The 20,740-nt window shown below is 54.1% G+C and overlaps 1 protein-coding gene across 9 annotated transcripts in view; it reads right to left on the minus strand.

Annotated features, from left to right (window-relative positions):
- Positions 1–2,497: 2,497 nt before the first annotated feature.
- SFSWAP (splicing factor SWAP) overlaps positions 2,498–20,740 on the minus strand; it is a 70,098-nt gene continuing 51,855 nt past the window's right edge. For 6 of the 9 annotated variants that reach the window (XM_045887859.3, XM_054510583.2, XM_064578182.1 and 3 more), the window contains 5 exons: positions 19,869–20,134; positions 13,508–13,633; positions 4,114–4,278; positions 3,041–3,113; positions 2,498–2,830 (listed from right to left, as the gene is read on the minus strand). In XM_045887859.3, coding sequence (XP_045743815.2) covers positions 2,765–2,830; positions 3,041–3,113; positions 4,114–4,278; positions 13,508–13,633; positions 19,869–20,134 — 696 coding nt within the window. In that variant the 3' untranslated portion in view covers positions 2,498–2,764. Of the gene's footprint in view, positions 2,831–3,040; positions 3,114–4,113; positions 4,279–4,841; positions 7,740–13,507; positions 13,634–19,868; positions 20,135–20,497; positions 20,735–20,740 lie in introns of those variants that run through there. The other 3 variants (XM_064578181.1, XR_010407377.1, XR_006793068.3) reach the window with 3 other exon arrangements.

A 20,740-nucleotide genomic window follows, 5' to 3' on the forward strand; every position in this document is an offset into this window, starting at 1 on the left:
TGTGGGGGTGGCCTGTCCCCACTGGTTCTGTCTGCTCCCGCTGGGGGCCCCGCTGCGCCACGTCCACTGAAAGCCTGGGCCAGAGCTTGAATCCTGACGGTTGGAAAAGCCCGAGAAGGGCTGCTGCTCGTGGGCTCCGTGGGCCCGCCAGCCCCCGTCTGTCCCAGGGAGCTGCCACGTGCGGCCTGCAGGGCTGGGCGGCCGGGGCTGGTGTCTGGTGCTCGGGGCCCCTTGCGGGAGGACCTGCCCCACCTTGACCCCACAGGGCTGAGGATGCCGCAGGCGGGCACGGGTAGGAAGGAAGGCAGTCTGAAGACACCGTGGACTTCAGTTCCTCATACACGCCAACTCTGGCCCGCAAATCGTGCCGCGCGGGCCACGCTGGGGCCAGGCCCTGACGGCAGAGCACTTGGGTACCGTGGTCCTCGTTTGTATGTGGGTCTACAGCTGTTCCACAACGTTTACTGAGAAGACAACAAAGGGGATGTTCGTGTACAGACACGGAATAGCCCCAAGTCACACGGTAACCGCCGACTGAGGAAGCTGGTGGGCGACGGGCCACCTCGTGCGTGGGGACGGCTGTGGGGGGCAGCCGAGAGCCCGTCGCCCGTGTGTGTGGAAAGGGTGCGGGACGGTGCACGAGTGAACCGACCGCTCATGCAGACACCCCAACGTTGCTGGAGCTGCCCGGGGCCGCCGCCCGCCCGCGAGCTCGGTGCAGGGCACCCTCCGCAGCTCCGTCTGGTTCTGGGAGTCGGGCCACAAGTGTGACGGCCGGACACAGGTCGTGGGGAGAATGTGCCACCCGGGCACGATCGCCGACCGCAAACAGGTGGGAAGAAGTTTTGGAGAACAATTTTATTGGCCCATTTTAAGAGCCTGAAAAATAATCCAGTAAAAACACTGCAAATTCATTAGGAGAGAACCTTTTTAAGGGGGAGAACTCGACCCAACGCTGACGGCAGCGTCTTCCGAGGACGGTGTGTGGCCGGGGGCCCAGACCGGGAGGGCACAGGGGGTGTGGTTACCCCCGGGGCCTCTCCTGTCGCCGCAGCCTGGGCGGCTCCAGCGCAGAAACGCGCACCGCACGGCCTGCGCCAAGCCCATGTCCCCGTATTCCCGCTGCAGCAAGTGCGGGTGTGGGAGCTCAGCAGGGGCGGGGCAGGTGCCCCGCGTGCGTCCTGCTCCGTCTGCGCGTCCAGAGGAGGCGTGGTGCGCGGCCCGGACGCAGAGTCCCCCGCGCGTCCCCACGGCACGTGCCTGCCTGGGTGGGCTCTCCGGGGCGCGCCTGCTCGCGTCTGTGCAAAGCTGTGGTACCCCGGGCGTGAGGCGGCCCTGCCGCGCTCCCAGACGCCGCGTCCCACGGGGTCCGACGCAGGCACTGCCGGGGACACGCGCCCCACGCTGAGCGCCACGGCTGTCCTGCTGCATTGGCCCTGGCGACTCCCCCCCCGCCACACTCGTCTCTGCCTCCTTTAGGGGGAAACGACACCGCCGAACGTGAACAAGCAACGAGGGACAAAGCAGGTTTGCCGGCGGCTCGCACGGGCCTGCCCAGGGCAAGCTATCTACAAAAGCAACGTCTGCACATAAAAACCTGCAACCAAAGACAAGGGACAAATTGGAAGAAAATTATTTAAAAATAAATCGTGTGGAAAGGGCTCACCGGAACATTCAGAGCGCCGGGACCCAGTAAGACGCTCGAGAGTAACGGCCGGCCAAGGGACAGAGTCTGCTCGGCAGAAGAAGATACACACGGACGCTTCCATCTAAGAGAAGCTGCTCGTCTCACCCCTAATTAAGAGATGACGCAGCAGAGCCAAGTGTCTGAGGTCACACCGCCCTGGGGCGGGCGCGCAAGGGCGCCGCCGGGGTTGGGGAGGAGCCTTCCGGACAGCAGGTGCGCCCATCAAACTCAAAGCTGCGACCTGTCCCTGCACAGCCGGGGACGCGCTCTGCAGGGAAAGCTGCCGTCAGGCCGCAGGCTGAATCCAGGTGCATTCCGACGGGGGCACCGATATGACCGATGAGAGGAGACGGGCCCGCGAGCCACCGCGGTGCGTCCGGAAGGCACGGAAGACGAAGCAGGGAGCGCCGCGTGAGGCTGACCAGTGTGCGGTGGGCGGGGACGCCTTCCTCTGCTCTGCACCCCTGCCCCACCCGCTGGGGGCCCCCCAACGACCCGCCGCCCGCCCCTCCCTGCCACCCGGGGCAGAAGGAGCTCCGGGGAAGCGGGCGGACTGGGCCACAGGGACTGGGCCGCGGGCACGGCGGGGAGTGTGCGTGAGCGGTGCCGTGCGGGAGCACCAATCCGAACCTCGGACGTCACCGGGCGGCAAGTCCGTACGTATGGTGGTCGGACTAAGACCCAGACCAGGAACAGCCTCTCCCGTGCGACGCAGCTTGCCGGCGCCCACAGTGGCCCGGGAGTCCCAGGACAGACGACAAATGGTGAAAACACACAAGCCAAACAAGGAAAAAACCGCCCCACAGTCGCTAGCTAGAAAAGGTGTTTTCCTCCCATTTTATTTGATAATACATTTTCACAGAAACATGATATTATTTACAAATATACAGGTAAGAGACTGCTGGTCAAAAATCTTAAACTGAAAATGTCATCAAAAATTAATTTACAAAAACCACCAACTGCCCAGGGGCGTCCCTGGGGGAGAATGTGGACGGCGTTGGATGGGTCTGTGCACGCGGGACCTGCTTGGCTCTCCGGCCCCACAGCCGGGCGCTGGGCCAGCACGACGCCCGCGTCTCAGGAGGCACTGGTCTGCATGTTCTTGGAAGCGGCGAGCATCGCCCTCACTTTGGCCATGAGATCCTGCATGGAGAGACGCACGGGGTCCCTATGGCTTCCTGCTCAGACCCAGCACGCGGACCGCGGGTACGGGAGTGCCCCATGAACGTGTCGGCGGGAAGGCCCGCCGTGGGGACCCCGCAGCCCTCCAGGGTCAGGGCCCACCGGCGGGGCCGAGATGGGGACCCCGAGGGAAAGCCGGCCCCCTGGAGGCGGGGGGAGGGGGCGCTTTACCTGAGTTATTTTGCTCTGCACGGAGGAGACAATTGCTGAGGAGATCTGGCCGTCTTTTTCCTGAGAAACTCCCCTGAGTGAACAGAGAGAGGTCACAGGCTTAAAAATACTGAGACGCATTGTCGAATTTGTTCCTAGTGTCTTTAAAAAAGAGATCATTATAAATATACACTTTGCTTTCACATTTCACGTTACAGAATCTGAAATATTTTATAAGGTGCAGCCTGACTCAGAGAGTGTTTTCCCGTGAACACCCTGGGAGCCACACGTAGTGAAGACGAGGACGGGACAGAAGCTGCAGAAGGCTGGCGCCGCACGGAGCCGCCACCCCGCGGAGGGCCGCGTGCCGGACTCTGGCCTCCGAGGCCGCCACACGCACTACCTACCTGTGCCCTCAAAGAAGCCATGGCTTAGGTTCTGACCCCCCTCTGGGAGCTGTGCGCCTGCTGCTTACGAACCCGAACCCCTGACCCACACTGATGAAGGCAGCGGGTCCGTAACCGACAGCGAGGCAGCCTCGCTCCGAACCCCCGCCCAGGTCTGGGCGGGTGAGCAGCAGGGGAACCTGGCAAATGCTTCCTGACAGCCCCGGGCAACGGGGACGCGTACATCGCTGGCACCGGCCAGGCTGCTCACGTGACAGTCAGCTGTGGACTTGGATGTCACCTGGCCTGCTCCGTCAGGCGGTGCTGGTTCGACCCCTGCGTCCTGTGGCCTGGCTGAGCGGTGACTGACCCCCTTGCCTGCCTTCCCCGCGATCACGCCGGGCCCTGCAGCTGGGGCCATGCCGCCCAGACGCCCTCACCGAGGACAAAGGCACCATGTCAGTGGTTTCAGGACGGCTGCCGTCAACGAAGGCACCATTTCCCAGTGGGTCAGACAGTGGGGAGTCCTCTGGTCAGCATCCGGGGAGGGGGCCAGCCCACTCCAGGGACCAACACCGAGAGGACCGGCTGTTCGGGGAGTCCCGCTGCCTGGAGCCGGGGCCTGGGGCCAGAGCCCAGTTCTGCCCAGTGGCACACGGGGAGCACGTGGGGGCGGGCACGCCCAGGCCAGGCTCAGGGGGCGCGTACCTGGAGCGCTCCTGGCTGGAGCCCCGACTCTCCACGGGAGAGATGCTGGCCGAGTGGGCCGTGTGCCGGCGTGTGGCCTGCTTGCTCGGGGATGCCGACTGGGACCCGGCCTTGGACTCGGTCCGTGACCGTGAGCGCCTCTTCTTCTTCTTCTCGTGGGGGCTTCTGCAAGGAAAGTGGTTTCAGACAAAGATACGGCAGGCTCTGGAAGGAGGAGTTTCGAGTGTTTTCCAAGGGACAGCTGGTGGGTTCGGCCGCCCGTTGTGCTAACTCCTTCTAAAAGCCATGCACGGTTTATTTAGCTCACAACTGACAGACGCGGCAAAGTCACACGAGTGAAGGCAGGCCACCCCCCCGTAGGAGGCCTGTCCCCCGTCTCAGGAGGCCTATGGGGTTTGAAACACGGTCAGCACTTTACCTGCATTTAAAAAACCTAAGGAGAGTAACCAAGTGCTGTCCACTCCGTGTCCACAGACGTGACGAGGACTCTAAGCAAGAGATGGGGAGCATCAGCCGAGGGCCGCGCACACAACAGCTCCAGGCCCCTGACCTACACTTCCTGGGACTGCAGAGCCCGTCCCGCTCGCCCAGCGGCTGACTGCCCACACTCCCTTCCAGACCCCAGCCCGCCCCCCACGCCCCAGCACGCGAAGCTCCAGCGCATGCCCTGCCCTGTGACCCTCCTGTGACCCCCCAAAGAACATTTAAGAAAAAAAGAGAACATATACAGGAGATAAGAGTGACGTGTGGTCCAGACTGGCGCCGGGCCTCCCTGCTCGTGGCCCCTCTGCTTCCTCCAAACATGACGGTCCCCTGCTTTTTGGAAACTGTGCCCCATCACACATGACGGATGGGTGACTGATGGGCGACCGAGTACTTGCTGTAGGGTCTGTGTGTGGTCAGTGCCGTCCTGAGACCGTCACAGGTGCCCATGTGGGTCCTGTGGGTGACGGGGCCTCACAACGGCGGGAGCCTGCATGTCTTCACGGAGTTAGACGTCCAGGGCCAGCCCCGCACAGCCCCCTCCGCTCGGCGCCTCCGAGACAGACCCTTCCGCACCTGGGGACACCCACGGCCTGTCCATACGCCTGCTCGCCCTGCCCTCGGGGCTCCCCACGGTGCTCTTGCACAAAGGCACATGTGCGCCCCGATGAAGCCACGGGACACTCCAGCGGGGCACGGCTTGCAGCACCCCGACTCCGCCGTGTTCACAAAGGCCGGCCCGCGGGGCGCAGCCCGGCAGCTTCCGCTTGGCCGGCACGGAGAAGAAGAGGTCCATAAACGCAGACGCTGCTCCCAGTGCTGGACACACAGACGTGGAAACCGCGCCACACCTCTGGTTTCTAAACTGCAGGAGCTGGGTGCAGTCTTAGGTCTGTAAACACATGCTAATTCCAGAAGCAGCAGCAAAGATACACAACTATTCCGCAGCACGGGACAGCCGTGCAAGTCCGGCCAGTCTGTGGCTGCCCCCGTGAACGCAGGAGCCCTCCCGGCTACGCGTCAGGTTCCGTCTGAATACAGCCACGTCACACGACAAGCCTGCCTCGGCGTTCGCTTCAGGAATTAAGGGATTCGTTCCTCTAAAAACAAGCGAGGTGCACCTCACATCCAGAGAAACAGGACGGTTTTAAGTGCTGTCGGACGCATGATGACAAGTGTTGACACCGTGACACCCCCACTCCTCTCATCAGGAACACCACCTTTCTAGAAAGTTCCGTCCCTGCTGCCTCCGGTCATGCGGACCCCCTTCCCCACGGTCACAGGTAACCACGGCTCTGATTTCTGCCCCATCGATGAAAGCTTCACGGAGGCAGAATCACACAGTGCCACGCTCCCATCACTCGTCCACGCCGAGCCGTGTCCCCAGTTGGCTTTCTGCTGCCGAAGCATTCGCGTGTGCAACCTGCCAGCACGTCTGTGCTCTCTCCCGGGAACAGGCGTGTGCGTTGTCCATTGCGACAACAGATCAGGTGCTTCTGTGGACAAATGTTCCCGGTGGGTGAACGGAGACGGACCGTGGGGTGGCGGCGCTGGTGCTCGGCGTCACAGGAAGCTGCCCCGCTGTTCCCAGTCCCCTGCAGCCCCCATCGCCAGCCCCACTGCGGCCAACCTGTGCTGAACCCGGCAGGGGCTAGTGCGCTCGGCTGCTCTTCGGGGCCGTATCCGCGGGCTACGTCTGTGGACCGCTTCGTGAACTTTCGAGTCACCCACTCGCTCCGCAGCCGTGTGGTTTCTGTCTGGAATCGACATAGGCCCTTGTCAGAGACACGGCGAGGGTTCCCGGCGTGCGGTCCGACTGTTCACGCTCTTCGCCGTGACTGAGTGAAGGTCAGCAAGCTCACGCTCACCACTCTCCTCCCTCCTGGTGGGGTTTCCACATCCGTGGGACCTTCAGCCGCAGTCTGTGACCCTCCGAGTTAAGCTGTGGCCTGTGGAACAGGCCACTTTCTTCCGCTTGGACAGCCAGCTGCTGGAGCGGGTTTCGCTGCAAAGCTCTCCTCCCCGAGCTTCTTGGCAACCCTGCCATTTTAGGGCGTCCGCTCACGGTCTTACCCGGCGGTTCCCTGTGAGTCTGGAATTGGCAGGAAGCGGCCTCCAACCCTATTCTTCTGCGAGACCGTTGTGGCTACTCCAGGTCCTCCATGTTTCCACATAGACGAGAGTTCCCGATCGCCCATTTCTACAAAACACCTGTGGAGTCCTGCTGGGGCGGTGCTGCATGGACAGGTCACTTCAGGGAGAAGGAACCTGAGGGACACTGCTCCCCCATCCACAAACACGGGCTCTATGTGTTCTTACGGTTCTTAGAACTCTTCTCGGAAATGTTTGTGGCTTTCAGTGTAGAGAAGTCGTTTCCCCGTAAGTAGCTTGTTACTTGGATATGGTCGCACGTCACCTTCCCAACTGTTCCAGGCTGGAATGCAGAAGGAAACGCTTCCTTTCCAGTCTTTATGCCTCTCCCCTGTTCTCGCCCTGCTGTCTGGGCCACCCGGCTGCTGGTCCTGGGGGCGGCGAGTGTGCCCCCATCACCGCCAGACGCTTCCTTCCATTCCCTTAGCTCAGGGCTCCGTGTCTCCCTGTTTTCTTTTTAGTGAACGGTTGACGAGCGTGGCCAACAGCTCTTCTGCATCTGCTGGGATGTCCTAGGACTTCCCTCGTTTACTCTGTGAAAACAGTGAATTACAAGGGTCGCTGGTGGACGTTAACGAACCTCGCAGTCCTGACACAGAGCCGCTTGTCGGGACGCGTCTCCTCACACTACCCTGCTGGGTGCAGATCGCAGGGCGCGCTCTAGCGTCTTTGCAGCTGTGTTCTTCAGCGTTTCGGTTTGTGAACACCACACGCGCCCCGTGCCCGTGCGCACACCCCTCCCGACGTGGCCGTGCCCGCCAGCCCACGTGCTCTTCGGGAGCCACTGCCACGGAGCCCAAACTGGTCTCTCTTCTCCCCTGAATGTTTGTTAGAACTTAATGATGGAAGCCATCTGGGCCTGGAGTTCGGTGGTTTTAAATGATACAGAAATGCTTTGGCAGACGCGGTTATTTAGATTTTCTATTTCTTCTGCTGACCGTGTGGTCACTTGTATCTTTCAGGAATTTGTCCATTTCACCCAAGTTGTCAACCTAATTAGAAAAAGATTTTATTCTCCTTTTAACATCTGTAGGCTCTTTCATTCTTTTTTTTTTTTTATTATTTAAGATTTTATTTATTTGACAGAGAGAGACACAGCGAGAGAGGGAACACAAGCAGGGGGAGTGGGAGAGGGAGAAGCAGGCTTCCCGCGGAGCAGGGAGCCCAATGCGGGGCTCCATCCCAGGACCCTGGGATCATGACCTGAGCCGAAGCAGACGCTTAACGACTGAGCCACCCAGGCGCCCCTCATTCTTGATCAATCTAAATGAAGACATCGATTTTTGATCATTTTCAAAAAACCATCTTTTAGTTTATTGTTAGTCTATTTTCCTCCCCCCCTTTTTAAAAAAAACCGAAGTACAGACAACACTCAGTGTCATACTAGTTTCTGGCCACCAGGGTGACTGCACGAGTGAGATGCTGCCGTCTGTCACCCACACCTCTGACTGGACTCCCTACGCTGGGCCTTTCATCTCCAGGACGCCTTCAGTCCATCATCTCCTGGGCCCTGGCGGCAGCCACCAGTTTGTTCTCTGTATTTGTGGGTCTGTTTTGTTTCTACAAGTCCACATATGAGTAAAATCCTATAGTATTTGTCTTTTTCTGACTAACTTATTTCACTTAGCACAATACCCTTTAGTTCCAACCATATCGTTGCAAATGGCAAGATTTCACTCCTTTTTGATGGCTGCGTAGTATTCTGTTGTATATATAACACATCTTCTTTATCCTTTTATCAATCGATGGACGGGGCTGTTTCCAGTTTGGCTGTTGTAAATAGTGCTGAATAAATATGGGGGTGCATGTGTCTTTTCCAAACAGTATTTTTTCTTTGGGTAAATACCCAGTAGTGAGATGACCTGATTGTAGGTTTGTTCTATATTTAACATTTTGAGGAACCTCCATACTGTTTTCCAGAGTGGCTGCACCAGCTTGCATTCCCACGAATAGTGTAGGAGGGTTCCCCTTTCTCCACATCCCCGCCAACATCTGTCATTTTCTGACTTGTTCATTTTTGCCATTCTGACTGGTGTGAGGAGGTATCTCATTGAGGTTTTGATTTGGCTTGAACTCATGACCCTCAGAGGAAGACCTGAGCTGAGATCAAGAGTCAGATGCTTAACCGACTGAGCCACCCTGGCATACCTTATGCCCATTTTTATTTTATTTTACTTATTTATTTATTTTTAAAGATTTTATTTATTTATTTGAGAGAGAGAGAATGAGAGACAGAGAGCACGAGAGGGAAGAGGGCAGAGGGAGAAGCACACCCCCTGCTGAGCAGGGAGCCCGATGCGGGACTCGATCCCAGGACTCCAGGATCATGACCTGAGCCGAAGGCAGTCGCTCAACCAACTGAGCCACCCAGGCACCCTCTTTTTTTGTTTTTTTTTTTTTAAAGATTTTATTTATTTATTTGAGACAGAGAGAATGAGAGAGAGAGAGCACATGAGAGGGGGGAGGGGCAGAGGGAGAAGCAGACTCCCCGCCGAGCACGGAGCCTGACGCGGGATTCGATCCCGGGACTCCAGGATCATGACCTGAGCCGAAGGCAGTCGCTTAACCAACTGAGCCACCCAGGCGCCCTCTTATGCCCATTTTTAAATTGGATTATTTGTTCTTTGGGTGTTCAGTTGGTTAAGTTCTTTATAGATTTTGGATACTAGCCCTTTACCTGATAGGACATTTGCAAATATCTTCTCCCATTCTGTCAATTGCCTTTTAGTTTTGTAGACTCCTTTGCTGTGCAAAAGCTTTTTATCTTGATGAAGTCCCAGTAGTTCCTTTTTGCCTTTGTTGTTTCCCTTGTCTTTGGAGACACGTCCAGCCAGAAGTTGCTGTGGCCGAGGTCTCAGAGGTTGCTGCCTGTGTTCTCCTCTAGGATTTGGATGGATTCCTGTCTCACACTGAGGTCTTTCACCCATTTGGAGTCTATTTTTGTGTGTGGTGTAAGGAAATGGTCCAGTTTCATTCTTCTGCATGTGGCTATCCAATTTTCCCAATACCATTTGTTGAGGAGACTGTCTTTTTTCCGTTGGACATTCTTTCCTGCTTTGTCAAAGATTAGTTGACCCTAAAGTTGAGGGTCCATTTCTGGGCTCTCTGTTCTGTTCCACTGATCTATGTGTCTGTTTTTGTGCCAGTACCAGACTGTCTTGATGATGGCAGCTTTGTAATAGAGCTTGAAGTCCGGAATTGTGATGCCGCCAGCTTTGGTTTTTTTTTTTCTGGACTGTTACGACTAATTGGGATCTTTTGTTCCATACAAATTTTAAGATTATTGTGTTTTCTATTTTCTTGATTTCTGATCTTACCTTTATTATTTCCTTGCTTCTACCTACTTTGGGTTTAATTCGTTCTTTTTCTAAAGACAGAAGATTAGATCATTATTTTTAGATCTTTCTTCTTCACTGATACAAACATTTAAAGCTACTAACTTCCTTCTAGGCAAACTAGCACACAGATTTCGCTGTTACATTTTCACTGTCATTCATCTAAAAATATTTTCTACTTTCCCTTGTGATTTTGTCTTTGACCTATGAGTAATTTAAAAATGTATTAACTTCCCAATATGTGGAGATTTTCCAGATATCTTTTTACAGATTTTTAGACTTGCTGCCACGTGGCAAGGGAACATACTCTGCACCATCTAGTCTTCTGGGACTTCTGGAGCCTTCCACAACAGCACAGTGATCGAACTAGCGCGGTGGCTGTGTAGTTTCTATTTCCGTGTGGTCTGGTTGTGTGCCTGTCCCAAGTATTTTATTTATTTATTTCTTCTTCTTACTATTTTATTTATTTGTCAGAGACAGCACAAGCAGGGGTAGCAGGAGAGGGAGAGGGAGAAGCAGGGCCCTTGCCGAGCAGGGAGCCTGATGTGGGGCTCGATCCCAGAACCTCGGGATCATGACCTGAGCCGAAGGCAAACACTTAACCGACTGAGCCACCCAGGTGCCCCTCTGCTTTCTTTTCAATTAATAAAGCATTTTTAAGGTTCTGCCTTATGTCCTCTCTTGGCTCTTAGCTCCTTTTTCTTTTTAGTGGCTGCCCCAGGGAATGAAGACATTCGTACTTCACTGACGAAGTCCACTGTGAACGGGTAACACTTAGCCTGTAAGAGTTTGTAACGGCGGCACGTTCCCATCCATTCACTCGGCACTCACGGATGTGCCTGGCACAGCGCTAAGCAAAAGGAGTTCGACGGCAAACCACCCCAACGAATCACGTCCTACTTACTGTAACAAAAGACTGGGGCATCCTGCTGAGGTGCGCTGTGGTACGATGTGGCCAAACATTCGCAGAGATTCTGCTCTTTAGAAAAATGTTCAACGTAACCGTATCTTGATCTCCAAAAGCTCAGTAAAAGGAACCAAGGTTCCTTGGACAAATAGCTGACCCCAGCGCTGGGACAGGGAGAGCAAAGCCTGGAATATTTGGGGCCAAAAAGCAACAAAGTGCTTCAAGAACAACAGGGCCAAGTGTGGGACGGATGTCACCATCAGAATAATACCGGCGATGGATTCATATACCAGAACAAAGGGGACAGGTCTTCTTTAGAGAAGAAAAAACAGAATTTGGAAGCCGCCATTCTGCCATCACCGATGTGAGAACCAATTCAGCATCAGTGGATGCTAGGCCAATGGACGTACGCACTGCGTCATGGCGCCACCGCCCGATGACCCGTGTGGGGCGCGCGTCACTGACGATGGGACACATCACCTGTGTAGTGCTCCTGCCAGAATGTTTCACACGAACCCAGCCAGCCACGTGCATGCGGTAAGACAAGTGCAAGCCATGGAACCCACAGGCAAGGGCAGGGCAGAGGGAGGGAGGGGAAGGACAGACAGCAAGATGGAAATGTGGTGACCCTGCTGAATCGAGCCGGCACTTACAGGCATATGCATGCTCCCTGTACTGTTTTCAGAAGTAGGTGTAAAACTGTCTAGTAAACTAAAACAATTTCAAAAGAAGTCCGTGAAAGGGGCACTCAGCCTGTAGAAACGAGCCTTCAACTCTGGTGGGAGAACTGGCCGCCTGCCGCTATGTGAACACAGCAGCCTCACCCCTGCTCTGCGTGGAGGGCTACAGGGGACGCGGTGTGACTGCTGGGTTTGCACGCTTGCACCAGCGACTACACACGGGCCCTCTCCTGGCGCCCTGGACCGAGCACCGCCTCCCAATGCCCAGGGTCAGGCGCATGGGGCGGTCCCACCCGCTCAGGCAGGAGTGCGGTCGGCTGAGCTTTCACTTGCTTCGTTCGACTCATTAAAGCTCCAGCGATCACACAAGTTCTCACGATTCCTAATATAACCACCACCTTCTCCGGAGACGGTTCCTTTCATGCAAAGGTTAATCTGAGGGCAGAGCAAGAAAGCTTCTGTGGGGAGAGATCTTTTGTTACAAGAATTAATTTTAGACCATGCCCTTTACATACAGTGGAGGTGACGATGAATTTCAAATGTTAAATAATGACTTGCTCAAGAAATACAACGTGACGTGGACTCAGATCTCCATCACGCTGGCCCGGCCCAGCGGGGGGCGCCTCATGCGGGCCCAGGGCCCAGGCCTCGAGCACGTGGTCAGCCTGCCCAGCGAGCACATCTGTTGGCTCTGCCGGCTTTATAGCTCCTTTGTGGACTCTGCTGCTTTCCGGGAAGGATCACATTTTACCAGTGATCTCGCCAGATTGCAGGCACATTTCCCCGTTAGCAACGTCTTTCCAGAGCTGCTGCCACTACGAGCCCCACCGGGAGGGGCACCTGAGGCAGCTCGCCCCACATCTTCTGCAGACAGGCAGGACCCGGGGACGGCTGGGCTCCTGACACCTGTTGTTCAGGTGTGTCATCTCGGAGGCTCGGGAAGCCCGAGCATCCCAACTCACACACGCTCAGCAGCAGTTACGAAACCCAAACAAAGACACGTATAACCGCACCCGCCTCCTCCGGGCACGTCTGTCTCCGGGAGAACGACGCTCCTCGCCCGCCTACCAGAGCCAGGAGCTCGGGCTAACTCCCATGCAAGGACACAAAAAACGAGAGCCCCTCCCTTTTGGGGAGAATGGAAACAAAGAAGCTAAGTGATGTGAAGCCATCAGGTGGCACCACCCATGCAGGACAGGACGATTCCCAGATAGTGCCCTGTGGCCAAGATGGAAACACCGGCCAGCGGCCCCGTCCACCACCACACTCCCGGCGGGCGTGCCAGCAGGCCCCAGATGGCCCAGACGTGCCCCGTCACGGGGGCGGGGTGCCAGGATTTTTAGTGTGGTGCCTTGGTGCTCTCTCCCTGGAGGAGCTGAGGACGCTGGCTGGCTGGGAAGGAGGCCTGGGGGCCGGCTGTCGGGGCTGAGAGGCCTCCCGTAATGGACCCGGGAGCTGGTCTCTCTAGCTCTCCGCGACCATGATGGGTGTCAAGGGGGCAGAGGATGGTGCTCTCTCTGCCACGAGGCCCCGCCCACAGCACCTGCTACCTGGGGGGTGGCAGGCATTCATCGGGACTCCAACTTCTCATTTCCTTTCACCTGTGTGTGTGGGTCCGGGAGGGTAGCTAGACTCGGGGGCTGGTGCTGGGAACTGCCCGATGCCACCCCAACCCCAGGGACACGGAGCTCCCTCTGCTGTCAGTTCCAGGAGTGACGAAGGAGCTGCTGAGGGCTGAGTGTCTGGGAGGGACGGCCCCCCTGCTTGTCCCCAGCCGTCCACATAAACGTTCACGTTCCCTGCTAGCACGGACTGTGTCTACGGACTCCAACGCCTACCTGGACCGGGTCCGCTTCCTGCTGACGCCCGGGCTGTTACTCATCCGGTAGGCCGTGGGGACACTCCTTTCTTCCCTCCGTCTCTCGGGAGAGTGTGCTCTTCTCCGAGGGGACCGGGATCGCGACCTGGAGGAAAAGAGGCATTTTAGTCTGTGTGGCCGGCAGGTGAGCACGTCTACGCTGAGGCAGTGACGGGCCTCCGCCTGGTCTGTGCGTGCCTGGCAGGTGTCACCTCTGTCCCTCTGGAGGCCCACCCCCCCGCCCCGGGCCTTACTACTCTGACACAGAACTGAATCCAGACACCGAGGCAGAGATAGAGACTGCTCCCAGTCCAGAGCAGCCGTCAGGCTGGCCCAACCGGTCCGCAGCACCAACTCTCCCTGATGCTAGGGCTGACCAGGTGACTGACGGCTAACTCAGGCCTGTGGTTTCTCGTCCTTCCTTTTGCCTCTGCATTTTACTGTCCTCAACCATTTTCAGCTCACGGACATCTCGATCAAAATTACACACGGAAAAGCGCTGACATTCAAGTGCGTTGTTTCTATTTGTTCTGAATACTGGCAACAGGAAGAAAGCAGATTAATCAGAGCCAGGACCTCGTAGCCTCTCTCGTGCACACCCATCATATGGCCTCTCGGTGTGAACAATGAACTGGCCACAGCAGTTCAATTCAGAGCATGATAATCTAGTTGAGGAGATTCTCTGGATTCAAACCATCTGTTAAAATATTTTATTCTTCCTTCTCATGTTCCTGGAGAGACACTCGCTCTATCCATGTAGTGGTCTGGTCCACTCGAGGTGGCCAGTGCTCAGAGTGATACCAATCCCAGACCCTCACCCACCGGGGGTCAAGGCCCTCCAAGGAGGGTCTTAAAATGATGGCTTTAGCATTCTTTTTTGTTCATTCAGTGAAATTACTATTTCAGGAAGACACAGAGTAAGCAAAAATCTGGACAAAAAGCCAATTTCTTTTCATTCTGCTTCTATGACAACCCCTTCAAAAATAATATAAAGAGCAATCTGATTTTGCCATAAAAAATTCTGTAACACTGAATCATTTTAATTACAATAAACCCCCAAGTGACACACACTGTTGTTCCAAACATCAGCTTATCATCACATTCCCCACTCCTGCGTCACAGAGAAAACCCTGCGTCATTCCTGAGAAAGACTGGCCGCGGAATGAACCTGCTCCAGGTAAACCGTCATTGGCTTAGTCTTCTCCAGCACCACTGTGTCCTGGCTTACAAAATGGTGTTGACAGGTTTTTTTCCAGACCTTTCCCAAGATTTAGGTAACAAATTACAAGGGTGAGATCAATCGGACACCTTGACATTTTACCGAGTTTTCCCTCCAAAGAGCTCTGGGAGTCAACTCTGTCGGTGGGAGAAGCTGCTGACAGCTGCTGAGGTCTGTGCTCCCGCCCCAGCGAGCGGCCCTGCTGCGCTCTGGGCTCAGGAGCCCCGGGGGGGCTGGGCATGTGACACAGAGGCACGCACTTCACACTGAGAACTCGGGATGCCGGTCGGGGTGGGATCAGAGCCCCGGAGAAAGCTCTGCGTAATCACCTCTACACCACCCGTGGAATGCTTACACGGAGAACAATCCACTCGATAATCAGGAAACGTGGGTTAGTTCTAGTGCCTGCAAATCCCTAACTCTGATCCGATACCACTTTGCAGCGACTGCTGGAGGTCTGAGGGGAGGTGGCCGCCCCCCAGGACATGTGAGGTCATCTGGGAAAGCAGCCCACTCAGTACTGGGGGCAGTGAGCTTTGTCAGATAATACTTAGGTTTTATTTTAATTAAAGAAGCACTAATGCTTTTATTCTGTTAACCAGGTGGTTAATATTGCTAGGACAACACACGTGAGAAACAGGAGTTCCATTTTATAAGCAAATCATCTGTATGATGCGACTCAGATACTTTTTCTCGAATCCTCATAAATAACGGTTTGCTTCCAAATAAAGGCAGAATGAGCCTTTTTATTTGAATGACAGTGCTGTTTGCAAAAAACTTCTTTCCTCCAACAGTTAACCACTGGCCCCGCCCCATTTCCTCCATCGCTGCCTGTTGCCAAGAGCTCCTGTTGCCGACCACACTCTGGCGCTGCTGGGGGGGGGGGGGGCAGCTGTCCCACGGTGTCTCCGCCCGCCCAGCTGCGGATGGGGACAGCCTGCGGGCATCGGCTCCACAGAACAGAACAGCTGGCCCTCACCCGCACGCTAAGCACTGAGTGTCACATCTAGGGAATCCTACGCAGGATGACGAGACTGTACGAATGACCATCATTACCCCAATTTTGCCAGCTTAAGCTGTTTTTTTGTTGTTGTTTTCTTTATTTTAAAGACTTTGTTTATTTGACAGAGAGAGACACAGTGAGAGAGGGAACACAAGCAGGGGGATTGGGAGAGGGAGAAGCAGGCTTCCCGCGGAGCAGGGAGCCCAATGCGGGGCTCGATCCCAGGACCCTGGGATCATGACCTGAGCTGAAGGCAGACGCTTAACGACTGAGCCACCCAGGCACCCCAGGCTTAAGCTGTTTTTGAATGTTAACTATGACTTAGAAAATGTCATTCTAATCCCCAGTTCCTTACCAAGCAGAAGTCTCGAGGGAGCTGGGGACTGTGTAGACACTGCCCCCAATGCTTTTACAATACTGTAAAATGGGGGACACAGAGTTCTACCTGGAATCTCTCCCCCACGGACATCCCTTAAACACCAACAAGCCGATGGAATAAACACCAAAGGTGATCTCCAACGTTCTTAAAGTAAACTTAAGTTCAAGCTTTAGAGTCTCTTAAGATTTTAAAAAGACCTAACCACTAAAGCTGAATTTTTAGGTGATACAGGAATGGCCTGAGTACTACTTTGTTCCATTTACGGCGAGAACCTGGTGAGGCATAAACAGAAAACACAGAGAGGGGTGTCTGGGTGGCTCAGTCGGTTGGGCCTCCGACTCCTGATTTCAGCTCAGGTCCTGACCTCAGGGTTGTGGGATCGAGCCCTGCACTGGGCTCTGTGCTGAGTGCAGAGTTTGCTTGAGTTTCTCTCCCTCTGCCCCCCACCCCCCAACCCCCAGCCGTCTGCACTCTAATAAAGAAATAAATCCTCTAAAAAACATAAAAACAAAACCTAAAAAAACTAAAAAACAGAGAAAGAAAGTCTTACACTTTAATGTTGATTTAAAACACACCTAGCACTATGTGGTAACCACTGTGCTTTCTAAGAAGCAATATACCGATTTCCGAAACTAAAGATTTTTCTATGACCGGGTCGCCTCTGGAGACCCAGAGTCACCTACACCTCGGACGGACTGGGTACTAGGACGGCAGACATGCGAACGTCCCTTATGTTCACACAGAGATCACTTCTGCTAGGAAAGGGCCTTCTAACCCTAACTTTGTACATTTACAAAGCACTTCAGTAATTTAATATGTAAAAGAAAATACATTTCAACCACAGAATGCTACAAATATTGACAAATGTGCATTTTACTTGGAGTTGGCAGGAGTCTTTTTTAAGACAATCGATTAAGTTGTGCATCAGGCCCAAGAAACAAGTCTGATAGGTCCTTTGTAGGCGTTACTGTAAAGGGTAATGCTATCTGAAAAGACAGTCAAGGAAAAATGATGACAGTGTCTTTAGCAACTTCAGGATTTGGTTAAAACTGGAGTATTTTTCACACATCCGAATTCAATTACTGAGAACACCAACCTCTCCTGGTGTAAACCCACCGGGGCCCCTGGAGTTATCAGTGCTGGCAGCACCTGGACTGAGAAAGCAGGGGCAGCCGCCCGCGGAAACACGCAGCATTCGCAAATGAAGCCCACATGCCGTTCTCAGCCGGGAACCGAGGCAGGACGCCCCTGGCGACCGGCAGGAGCCACCTGCTCCTCTGAGCGGCCCTGGGCCCCGGGACAGCTGGCCCCTCCTCTCAGCCCCAGGCCCCGAGCTTGGTGGGGGGCGGGTCTGGCTTCAAAAAGCGTTGTCATCACATACGATTTTCCAAGGCAAACATCATGGAATACCAAACACTTTGAAGGTTTTGTGTTACGATGTAATTTTTAATATTTTATAACGAAGCTGCACTTTACCTCAATATCCTACGTGAACTGCAAAACCAGAAACCGGAGAACGTGGCTGCTTCAGGGAACTGAGAACTTAGCCCCGTACCTACAGTGAGCCCAAAGCATCATGGAGATACTCAGCCACCGGGATTGAAACAGTTTGAGAGTCAGGAAAACTCAGCTCGGGTCACAGGTAACTTTCACTGTAGGTCAAATTAAGGTGAAGCTGGCAGCCTGCCATCGCAGACTCAAATGCAGAAAATCTTTAACTTAATTTTTTTTTTGTAACTCAAGGTTACACACTAAGGATTAGGATTTTGCTTCTTGCACTTGTCAGCACTGAATATACAGAAAAATACAAAATATATTCAGATATAAAGTATGTAACTCTAAATCTTTTCTACAACAATTACTTAGGGGTGCCTGGGTGGCTTGGTCAGCTTGGGTCATGGTCTGGGGGTTGTGAGATGGAGCCCCGCGTCGGGCTCTGTGCTGGGTGTGGAGCCTGTTTGGGATTCTCTTTCCTTCTCCCTCTGCCCCTCCTCTCCCTCTCTCAAAAAACAAAAACAAATACCAATTATTTAAAAAGTATTAGAATGGGGGCACCTGGGTGACTCAGTCAGTTAAGTGTCTCAGGTCATGGTCCCAGGGTCCTGGGATCTAGTCCCACATCGGGCTCCTTGCGCTGCGGGGAGCCTGCTTCTCCCTCTCCCTCTGCCGCTCCCCCACTTGTGCTCGCTCGCTCTCTCTCTCAAATAAATAAAACCTTAAAACAAGTACTAAAATAACATAAAATGACTTACTCTATTACAGTCAATAAAAAGCACATAAAACCTAGAATCTTAAAATTCTAAGTGTCAAGACGAGCACTCAGCTGTGCAGAGAACAGGCTGGGGGGACGTGCGTGGCTGGCGCATCACCCTCCTCACAGCTGGGGGTGGGCTACACTTCATGCCGTACCTGCTCAACACTCGACGTCAGAGCAGAACTCACAGCTCACACTGAAGACGCGAGGAGCTCTCATCGTTGCCAGTCCCCCAGACTAGGGAGTAGGAGTGAATCACGGTCTGTCTTGTTAAAGCCGTGTGGTGAAGGACAATCGGCCAGAATTTACCGGGCATGTTATTGCTCAGAGGGCTGGTGTGGGCCCACGGGACTTATGTCCACTATACAATATGGTAAGAAACTCTCTCAAAAAAGAAACTTCAAAACGTTTTGAGATTTACATACAAATTCCTGGGAGCTTCCAAAAATTGAAGTTCTATCAGCAAAGCTGTTCATTTAATTAAAAAACAGCAAGTGTGTGGGTGTGTGTCTGGGTACCTGCGTGTGTGTATACGTTGTGTGTGCATCTCACGATGGAACTTTTTAATTATGTTATGTTAATACATTAGCGATGGAGCTTCTAAAGAACGATCAGAACTGCAGACAGCCAAGGATCAAATGTATTTATGTGGAGAATATCCAATTTCACTGTTGACAAGTGTAAATACTCGTCAAGCCTTTGAGATCTGGTCTGGGTAAAAACAGGGAAAGCGTGTTGTTTTTAGGACATATTCGGAGAGGCGAATGTGTTTTAAACAGAGGAAGTGCAGGGCATGTACACTTTCCCAGGGAAGGGAGAACCAGCATCAATTACAGAGGAAAAAAACGAGATCCTAGGGGTCCAAGCGTTGTGCCAAAGAGAAAGCAAGCAGAGTGCACTCAACACTTAGAAACAGGTCGCAAGGTATGACGCAGGTTTTAAAACCAGAGGTCTGCTTTCCAAACCTCCTGCAAGCCAGTTACTTAAAACTGCTTCACTGAGCAGTGAATTCTGTGACCCTTTAAGGGCCGTGTTTGTATCTGTGGCCTGAGATCTTCATCCTTTTTCTCAAACCCGGCGGTTAAGAGCGCCTCTTACGGGAGGTCATAAGCGCAAATCGATGGAGGGAAGAAACAGGCGCTGCTTGCCTGGCCGCGGTGCAGGAGGGGCTGCGCGGAGCCCCCATCACAACACGCACACGGGCAAAAGGAATTAGCAGGGAAAGGCCCACAAACAAGACACCCACCCTGTACGTTTTACACATTGAACAGACCTGTTAAAGTTTATATAAACCTATTTTCCAAAAACAGGGCCACAGCGGATGAGCTTTAGAAATTAAACTCAAAGACAACCTGAAAGCGTCATGGGGTTTGCCAGCTGCACCCGTGGGGGAGTGCTCACCAGGTCTGCGCTCGCCCTGCCACTCTGGGGAAGGAGGACCCAGCACCCACCGCAGCCCCGTGCTTCGGGTGCCCCACACACGTACCTGGAGCGCCGCGCCGTCCGATAGGCACTGGGGAGACAGTGCTTTGCTTTCGAGTGGGACCTGGGCCTGGATTTGGAGGATGAGTGGTACTTGGGGGAGCGCGACCTTGTGCGAGACCGCTTTTTGTGCTTTTTCTTCTTCCTCTCCTTCTCTTCTTCCCTTGGTGGGTCTTTACTTTTGCTGGAGGGCCCTTCTGGGGGTTTAACGTCTGAAGCTGGCAAAGGTCTGCCTCCGGCCGGTAGCACACAGGACACAGTACTGGCTTCCTGGGGACGGAAGCAAACATCGGGATGTTAAGAGTGAAAATAGGACATTTCAAAATGCACATACACAGAATTTCAACTTTGGGGCCCTCACACCATTTAATGCACCAACACCCCTTAGAAAGGACCACGTCTCTTTCTATAGCTCTAAAATCTCGCCCCAGGGGCGCCTGGGTGGCTCAGATGGTTAAGCGTCTGCCTTCGGCTTAGGTCATGATCCCAGGGTCCTGGGATCGAGCCCCGCATCGGGCTCCCTGCTCTGCAGGAAGCCTGCTTCTCCCTCCTCCACTCCCCCTGCTTGTGTTCCCTCTCTCGCTGTGTCTCTCTCTGTCATATAAAAAAAAAAAAAAGAAAGTAAAAGCTCACCCTGGTGTCTCCAGAGAAGTGACGGCTCTGCAGATGCCAGGAGTATACGAGACCATTTCCCCAGACGGGGCTTGTTCAGCAGCTGGCGGGGCTTGACCTCGTCCAGGGAACACGGTGGCAAGGACACCGTATTAGGAAAAGAGCCGCGCTTGCTCCTTCATAAATAATTGTGACTTTCCATTGACAGAGAAATGCTCCAACCTCCAGGAATGGGCTGTTAGGAATCTCTACACCAATCTGAAG

The sequence above is a fragment of the Mirounga angustirostris genome, unplaced genomic scaffold, assembly GCF_029215605.1.
Source record: "Mirounga angustirostris isolate CCGP_5_RB_7025 unplaced genomic scaffold, mMirAng1.0.hap1 SCAF_14, whole genome shotgun sequence".
NCBI lineage: Eukaryota > Metazoa > Chordata > Mammalia > Carnivora > Phocidae > Mirounga > Mirounga angustirostris.